The following is a 9,849-nucleotide window of genomic DNA, read 5'->3' on the forward strand; positions in this document are numbered from 1 at the left end:
TAGATATTTGTAAATCCCTAGACAACTAAATAGCTTCATAGACATAAAGTGCATTGCATAAGTATTCACCCCCCGTGTTTTTCTACATTTTGTACCGTTAAAGCTTGGAACTTAAATGGACTTTATTGGGAGTACATGTAATGAATCTATATAAAATAGCTTATGATATTGAAGTGGTAGGAATATACTTTGCAAAATTGTTTACAAATAACATCCCTTGTGATCGCAGAAGTATATAACCCTGCTGGTGTTCTGGTACAACTAGTTTGCATCAGAAGGAATCTTGGTTGCTTTTCTGACTAATGCCCTATAACTGTCTTTTGGTGGATGGCCTCCTCTAGGCAGAGTCATGGTTGTGCCATATTTTAATAATGGATTTAATACTGCGCCACAGGATTTTCAAAGTTTGGGATATTTTAATAACCAAACTCTGACTGATACTTGTCCAGAACTTTGGCCCAGACTTGTTTTGTTGCTCTTTGGTCTTCATGATGCTGCTAGTTTAAGTATGCACTGTAACAAACTCTGGGGCCTTGAAGGAATAGGTGTATTTATATTGAGATCACATGACACTTTAATTGCACACAGGTGAACTCCATTCAGATAAATTATGCAATCTCTGATGGAGACTAGACACTTGCTCCAGAACTAGCACCATTTTCACAACAACAGGGTTGAATATATGCAGTCACAGCTTTTCCATTTTTTTTACTTTTCAGTTATTTAGCAAACTACATTGATTTTATCATCAACAATATTATGGACTATTTTATTTAAGTTTATAACATATTACTTTTATTCAGTAATAAAATTAAATTTATTCAGTGCCAGGTTGTAACACTACAAAATGTGAAGTTCAAGGGTGGTGAGTACTTATGTAAGGCACAGTATACACATAGCCCCTTAACTCTTAAGGGTTTTTTGGTTATTCCTCTGGGGAACTCTTAAAGGTTCTATATAGAACCCTACATCAGATCGCCTCTTTACGGAGGTTCCAAGTAGAACCCTGTCAGGAAGCCATACTGTATACCCATAACTGTTCAGAGAACGCTTTTAAAGGTATATTGTATAGTATATATTTTGTGTCTTATTTATGTTAATCTAACTGTATATTTCTGAGTCAATGAGAGTGCTATCTAGGCTGCGTTACTTCAGGTTCATAACCTTTTAAATGTTGTTTACAATGACATTATCCATGCAATTCCACGCTGTCTGTCTGACCCTCCACCCCCTGGTGCGTGAACTGTTCAATCAGCCCCATGTGTGCACCATATTTCCTTGCATCACAGCAGCTCATCTCCAAAGTCGTTCTCCTCCGCCTGCATTTTATGGCCTTATTTGCTTTTGTTGGAGGCCATGTCAGCAAGAGGGAACACGGTTGAAGAGCACATCCATTTTTATTTGTGTGGCAGTTTACACTCCACACCACGCACCAGCTATAGTCTTCCTACTCATTTTTAGTTCCTGTGTATGTGTGTGTGGTCCTTACACAGTGTTTTGGCTCAAGCATATGTTATAGTGAATTCTGAGGTGAAGCTATAGCTAACCAGGGTTGGTGTGTGCAGCCACAACTATGGAGACCTTGCCTGTCTTTTTTAAACAAGAGAGTAATGGACCATTATTGTATACTGGGGCCATACAGAACCTCAGCCTCCCCATGAAGCTTAATACATGACAGCACATGACAGAGCATGTGGTATGTTTTGGGCAAATATTATGTTCTTGATGTATTCATTTACCATAAAACTATACATTTAATAGAAAACTTTATCAAAAGTCAAATTGCTAATAATAATTATGGACGGTGTGCCGCTTTATATAACTCAATAATGATGGGTATCATCACCAGCAGCTCTCCAGTGAGCTGACCTGTTCGAGATATAAACCCCTAGCTATTAAAAAGCAATGCCTGGGTCATGTCATGTGCTTTGCAATGACTAAATCTTTCCTGTAAACACAAACTGGAGCAATCCACCCAGCTAAGGCCATCCTAGGCAGTTAAGGTCATAGTATCCAGTCTGGCCTTGAGCTCTGCCAATGTACAAACACCTCCTCCTAAAAATGACTCCTTTCTTTTGTGACTGCAAAACATATGGCCTTAGTGACCCCAATGAGTCAAAGGGTTTGGTGTGCTTTTCTAAAATAAATAAAATCCACCATCGAGTATGTAGCAACTTTTTATAAGGAAATAAAATGTGTTTGTTTGTGTGTTTGTAATTAAATACGTAATACAGTGCTGACCCATGATTCTTGTATCACTGTACTTAAAACAGTAGCTTGTCCAAATGTACATAATTTCACTCTTAACACAGAAATTACGGAATTCCGCCTGAAAGAGAATCAGCAAAGTGGATAAATTTAATCTGGTATAGCTTTTATATTTTTACAGTATGTCTGACTGAATTGTCACTATGCAGTTTTTCTTCTCCTAGTATGATGGTGTTTAAAGTTTGATTGAGCCATAACTGCAGCCTCACAGTGTGAAATCTGAACTCTGTGTGATCTCCTGAGAGCAAAGCTAAAGAAGCAAACTTCACACATACAAAACATGTCTTGACATTTGGCTAAACTCTCACTTTACATACCCTAGAAAAAAGCAAGTGGCTCCCTTGTATGTTCCCCATGAAGATATAAACAGTTTTAGAGAACAAAAAGAGAATTTCTTCTGAAGAATTTGCAATACACTCATTACGTGATTGTTCTAGACTGCTGCTATGAGAGAGAGTCAGGGCTGTAAGAAACGCTCGACCAGTCACTAAGCCCTCAGTAGCTTGATTAGAGGCAGGTGACCATTTCAGTTTCAAGAGATAATTAAATAATTAATGAAATTCATAATAAAATGAATAATATGCTTTATAAGTTATACATTTGTATAACAAAAATATTTAGTGTTATCCATTTATTGTCTGTTTACACAATATATTTAATCTCTTTTTTAATTATTTAATTTAGTCTGTAAGGTCCTTCATACTAGGACATAGGTAGTCCTACAAGACATGTAAAATAAAATGCTGACACCTAGTGGGTTGGAGAGAAGTCACGTTTTCTTCACTATTTCTAAGTGAAAACCTTTACTATTTCTTACTAAGTGAAAACCCACACTCACTTTTTAACAGTTTATTTATACTCATTCAGCAAAGCAGTAATACAGGATGTAAATAACAGAGGTCTGGAGTACAGAAGAATACACCAACATACAGATAAACAGGGACCACAGATTAGATTGGGGGGCACCCCCATCAGCTGTAAGCCCCTAATGACCAGCCTATGGACATGACCTAGACTTCTTGTTTTTTTCTGTTTTTCTTTCTTTTTTTTGGACATAAATCTAAATCTAACTGGTATTCGATTATTAACTAACTTGGTCAATTTTATATCTAGTAACTGACTGTTAAATTGTAGACATTTTATGGTGTTTAAATTTGGCGGCAATTTCTCTTAACCAGTCCGTCTACTGGCCTGTTTTTATGAGGGTGGAGGAAACCAGAGACACCATTATTGTGAAGCATTATTGTGGTTAGATCAATCTTCATGCATTATCCTGCATTATCATTATCATGCGTTATCTTGTGAGGAAAGACTAAACTCTCTCTGTATACTATCCTGTATCTAAACTATCCTATCAACACTCTCTTTAAACACAAACTCCAAGCGCAAACACAGACAAAAATAACTTGTTTTTTTGTTCATCTTTATTATTCATACTTGGCATATTCACACATGGAAGAAGTTACTGGGAATAATAATAATAATGATAGAAGTTACTGGTAGTAATAATAATAATAATAAATCCTCATTGTTTATTGTAATATTAAATGTAAATTAAATTACATTTCAAATGTACTATGAAACAAATACACTGCTGAATGAGTTGCTAATCCAAATCTGAAATAAGCACGATGGATCAGGTCTACATGACTTTAAAATACTTTTTATCTGGTCCTAATTCTGGCAGAGCCAGATCCAAATGTTGAGAACCTGGATCTGTTTTTGGAAAGACACTGGATCCTTTCCGTGTTCTGTACCAAATTCCTATTCCAATCATAGCAACAACTGCAATCACAGCAAAGGCACGCTTAACATTCACCTGCAACAAATAAGGCATTAATTAATATAATATCCATTCATAAATATTTTATATTTCTCAAATCTGATTGGTCAGAAGGGTTGATTAATTTTCTATAACATCAGCTCTGGCCTTATTTCAGGCTGTAATTCAAATCACAGGTTTATATTAATGCTCTCTTTTCTAATACGTTATTGTTTCTATAGTAACAGCTAATTCACTGCGAACTGTAAAGTGTCAATAAAGTAATTAAAAATGTTTTGTTATTTACTAAAGAAAAACACATATTTGTTTATATGGTGAGTTTGTTCTTGTAAAGAGAAGTACAGCATATTTATTTTTGGAAAGAAAATCTGTCAGAGGTTTGTAACAGTCAGAGGTAAAGATGTTCCTTTAATTTTTCTTCTATGGGAAAGACTAAGGACAGAAGAGTCCTCAATAACCAGCGACATAACAACTGTTTATAGCTGATATAACAGTGAACTTATTAGGTGATAACAGGAACTAACAGGAACTATGGATGTTTCACAGCACTATCATAATTAAATAACTATAAATGGATTAAAAATTTGAGGTTCTTTTAAAATAAAAAAATTGAATCATTTTACAATGATTACAACATCAAAGTGCTGTGGTATAATAGGTATAAAAGACTTACAGCACTGAGAAATGCTCTTAGTGGAAAATGACACTTAATAACACTGATAATAACACTAATAATTAAACCTTCTCTACTCATTGGTACTCACTTTATACTGAGTTTTGCCATATTTCTTTAGGTAATTTCCTGCCTTCTCGATTGCTTTATTATTCTTTGAACAGTTCAGCAGTCCCGAGTCCTCGTGGAACAAGACGTCCACCATCATCAAATTGTTCCGGTCATACCCGCTGCTGTTTGGTGCAGTGTAGTCAGGGTTGAAGGTGTGGTGAAGTACAAACATTACGGTGGGCTTTTCATCTAGAAAGTCAAATAAAAGAATTATATACAATTGCACAATAACAAACAAGTCTTACATTTTCAATTTTTACAATTAATTACTTCAATTGATCAAAAAAAAAATCTGTGCTTGGCTTTCACAAACCTAGCTCTTAGATTAGCATCTCCCCTCAGCAGACGCTGTTTTATTGTTTGCCGATTAATGGCAATTATATTTCATTTATCCTGATTGACTTTATTGTCTTATAATGCTACAGTACTAAGTACTCTGCTTGTTAGAGCAGCGAGCAACGGCTGACTGATGTTAGCATTTTAGCAACTGGCTTTTGCCCACTCAGGCATTCAAGTGATTGAAAGCCAAGTTATAGCACAAAAAACACAGGCTAAAATCAGCTCACAATGATTTATGACAATTATATTTCACTTATCATGAGTGACTTGTCGTCTAATCATGTTACTGAAGCACTCTGCTTGTTGCAGCAGACCTCTGTATAAAAGTTGGCTGAAGTTAGCTTTTGCCCACAGTCATTCAAGTGCTTGAAAGCCAAGTTAAAGCATGAATACACGCACAATTTGGCACACATTATGATTAATATCCTGAGTGACTTATCATGTTAAACAGGTACTCTGCTTGTTACAGCAGGTAGCATTGGTGCTCTGTGTCTCCAGTGTGCCACGTGGCTGATGTTAGCAATTTAGCACTTAGCTTTTCCCCTTCAGCCATTCAGCAGTGTGATAGGCAAGGTGTAGCACTAGAAATAAGTGAAATTTTACTTTTTGTGATTCATGAGGATGGTTAAGAGTGCCTCCAAGGCCCTGTCGTTTATTTATAACAAGTTCTCAGCAATTTTCAGCTTAAACTATACTACTAGTATTAGTATCGTTAGCAGTTAGCGGAACTACACATTTATCTAACATTACTTACATTTAAAAGTGGTTAATCCAAAGTATCTCCTTACTTGACTCTTTAAGTAATAAAAATGTATCTACTGGATTCATTATGTAAAACAGGCCACTGAAACACTTCAGAGCTTACAGACTGTGCTTACAGACCTGTCCAGGAGCAACTTCACTAACTCCTCCAATACTCAAAATACTCCATCTTGGATAAGCACTGCCAGCGTGAGGACATTCTAAAACGCTTAGCGTGAAAAAAGCTTAACGTGAAACTTTGCGCATTTTGTCCAGATTCTGGGCTCATCTGCTTGCCTGTACATAGTATGTTTTATTAATAAGGTGTAAACCCAATTTGGTCTTTTAATATCACTGTCTTAATGCATTAAGTCATGATAAGCTTTTTTTTTTTTTTTTTATTATTATTATTACAACGGTTTTCTATGGGGAGAAAACGCTTAACATAAAAATATTGTCTTTCCACTTGGATTACAGTGCCGTTGTCTTAGCAATATATAGTGTTTATGACAAGAGAAATGTGAGAGAAAAATGGTTTTCCCTGGTTGTTTTAGTGCATTAAGCCATATTAAGCGTTTTTCATGTCAAGTTTTTTACAATGTCACTGCGTGTCTTCAAGTTTTTTTATTTTATTATATTTGCACATTTATTTATTTTTGCACATTTAATTATTTTATTTATTTATTTATTTATTTATTTTCATTTGCACAGCCTTCGGCCATGTTTCTTTTCTCTCCCAGGAAGCTGTGTTAGGGGGCGGAGTGAAGGGGTGTTGGGGGAGTGTCTATAAAATGACTGACAGGAGCCCTAACCAAACAATTCCGGTCCGGACTGAAGTGTATGTTTTACAATTTATTTATTTTTTTCCAGCTGAATAATAAATTCATGCCGAGGCAATGGCTTAAACCATTATTATTATTTTTTTTTTATCATATTCTGCATATTTCCAGGTTATTTGTACATCAACGACTGTACCTTTAACCATGAAATTCAGTTTCAGGATTAGATCAGGTGCTATAGTGACATGCTCCATGTCCTGCTTTAGGTTAAATAAATTTGCCTTAGGCAGGTTTATAAATATACTCTTTTTAATCATATATGTTTAATTAGCGGGGAATAGGATACATTTAATATTAGTAGCTATTTTCCTTCATGTATTTTTAAATAAAAGTTCTTCACTAGCTGTGCTAGTTTTTGGTGCACGCAGACAGGAGGAAGCCATTTTGTCCCTGTGTGTGTATGTGTGTGTGTGTGTGTGTGTGTGTTGTGCAGCTTGGACTCACCCGACCGTCCCGAGAGAGCTGCCATAAGGTCGGTTCCTGCGCGAGACACAATCGGACAGAAGGCCACTTTCACATCGCACTGCTCCTCATTATGCACATCAGTAATATTCGGCAATGCACGGAGACGGCTAATGATGTCATCACGGGTTTTCCTGATACTGTTGTAGTTTGCAAAACAAACGTTGGTCGCTGATACGCGCTTGTAAAAAAAATTAAGAATTGTTGATAGTAGCCAGTTATGATGCGTCATTCTCTCGGGGAATAAAGTTAGTCTAAAACACGTCAGTGAGGAAAGCTAGCCTCTTCCAGCCTCTTACTCCAACATAGCGTATTCCTAAACCACGCTTACTTTCACTTTTCACATTCATTATGACCTGGAACAACAAAGTGAAACTAAATCTAATTGGTTGTAACAAGGAACGCGCTAAGATACTCCTTTCTGATTGGCTGGAAGAAGTGCACGTGTGTGTGTGTGTGTGTGTGTGTGTGTGTGTGTGTATACATTAGTCAGCATATTGTATTTATTGTTTTATTGTTCTTACAGTCTCAGAAATAACTGAACCAAAATGTACTCAGCATTGAGTGTGCCTGTTTTGTACCTTTAGTATGTGGAATTAAATTTGTGCTAAAAGTATTGAAGGTAACTTTTCAAGAAACGAACAAAAATATTCAATGAGAGAAGAAAAACACTCTGAAACTGAAAACAATGAACTCAGTTGCAAAAATGTAAAATGGTCTTCAAGTAAACAGCATTCTTCCTTTTCGCTAATCATGGTTTATGAACGCGCTGCCAGAGTTTCCGTTTACGCTCAGCAAGTTTACATTAGTGATGGGTCGTTCTTGAACGATTCGTTCATTTTGAACGAATCTTTAATGTGACTCGGGAAGAACGAGTCGACTCGGGGAGTGATTCGTTCAGTCGCGCATGCGCAACATCCTACAGGTTCTGTACTGGAATTAGTTCACCTGTTTCGAGTCTTCGGGTCTGATTCGTTCGTTCGTCACGTGACAGCCCCATAAGCTTAACCAATGCAGCCTGAGCCGGAAAGAGAATTGATTAGTTCATCTCTCGAGTCTTTCGAGTCGTTCGTTCTTTTGTCACGTGACATGACAGCATTGGATAGAGAAATTAGTTAATTTACATCCTTCCTTACAAACGGGTGCATAGTAATTATTATTATTATTATTATTATTATTATTATTTACTCTTACAGTTACGTGATGCGTTTCTGGTCTCAAATTGTTGCTTTTAATTTCTGTCATGATAGTTCTTTTCCATAACACTGTATGTGGTAAAGGTAATAAAGACTCGAGAGATGAACTAATCAATTTTCTTTCCGGCTCATACTGCACTGGTCAAGCTTATGGGGCTGTCACGTGATGAATGAACGACTCAAACCCGAAGACTTGTCAGATAAGAGGTGAGGTGAGATAAGAGGTGAGGTGAGCTAATCATAGACTAAAGCTCCAGGTAAACAATGAATTAATGTTTTCTGTTTCTTATAGCATTATAGTTTTGTCTTGTTTGTAGTGTGATCAACGTTTGCGTAAGTAGTAGATGTGTTAGGGAAGTAACACGTAACATTTTAATTATATTTTGCTAAAATGAACGAAATGACTCGAAAAAAGATTCGTTCATTTTGCTGAACGAGACTCAAAGGTCCGAGTCGGTAAAATGATCGGAACTTCCCATCACTAGTTTACATTCGTCCTTCTGGCACAAAGCTCTCGTGTGGGCGGGGCTTAACAGTGGTTTACTCTCATTGGCTAGTGAGATTTGGATCTCACTAGGAGGATGATGATGATGATGATGCCGCTCCTGAGAGCTCAGCTCGAAAAAACAGTCATATGAGACTACCCAAACCTCAAATATTAATTACGAACTAATGTAATTCAGTTTTATTTTATTTGTATAACGCTTTAACAATGGACATTGTCACAAAGCAACTTTACAGAAAAAAATATATTCAGGATATAAATTGTGAATGTATGAATTTCCCAGCCAACAATTTTTGGTTCCCAGAACCAGAAGGTTTTAAGGTTTGTTTTTGGTTAGCCAGGAAAGTTTTCTTTACAGAAAAACAATGCTGTTTCCAGGTTTGCAGAATGTTCCCCAGACGTTCTGCTAACGTTCTCTTAATGTTCCCCTGACATTAACGTAATGTTCTTTTAACGTTTCCCTAACGTTCTCTTAACGTTCTCCTAACATTCCCCAGACGTTCCCCTGAGGGTCACTTAACGTTCTTTTAACGTTTCCCTAACGTTCTCTTAACGTTCCCCTAATGTTCTGTTTAGGTTCTCTTTAGGTTGTTACAAAAAGTCTCCCTGCAAGGTTCTGGGAAGGTTAGCTTTTGGTTACACAAAAAAAAAGAACCTACAGAAAACATTCCTAGAACATTATTATTTGGTTCCCAAAAAAATAACCAAATGGGAACCATCTTCTAACATTAGGGGAATATTCTGTGTTTGCTGGGTTATCCCTAATGAGTAAGCCAGAGGTGACCGTGGCAAGGAAAAACTCCCCAAGATGATATGAGGAATAAACCTTGAGAGGAACCAGACTCAAGAGGGAACCCATCCTCATCTGGGTGACACCTGATAGTGCGATTATAAATAATAACCTTCTATAACTGTGTACTACATGGACAAAT

General features: G+C 36.7%; 1 protein-coding gene across 1 annotated transcript; it reads right to left on the reverse strand.

The window, feature by feature from the left end:
• Nucleotides 1-3,128: 3,128 nt before the first annotated feature.
• Nucleotides 3,129-7,587, reverse strand: LOC113532135 (uncharacterized). Its single transcript, XM_026923320.3, has 3 exons — nucleotides 7,199-7,587; nucleotides 4,816-5,024; nucleotides 3,129-4,087 (listed from the first exon to the last, which is right to left on the reverse strand). Exons 1-3 carry the CDS (start codon nucleotides 7,446-7,448, stop codon nucleotides 3,911-3,913), a joined length of 636 nt encoding a protein of 211 aa, XP_026779121.3. The 5' UTR covers nucleotides 7,449-7,587; the 3' UTR covers nucleotides 3,129-3,910.
• Between the last annotated feature and the right edge of the window lie 2,262 nt (nucleotides 7,588-9,849).

This window comes from Pangasianodon hypophthalmus, chromosome 19 (genome assembly GCF_027358585.1).
Source record: "Pangasianodon hypophthalmus isolate fPanHyp1 chromosome 19, fPanHyp1.pri, whole genome shotgun sequence".
Lineage (NCBI taxonomy): Eukaryota > Metazoa > Chordata > Actinopteri > Siluriformes > Pangasiidae > Pangasianodon > Pangasianodon hypophthalmus.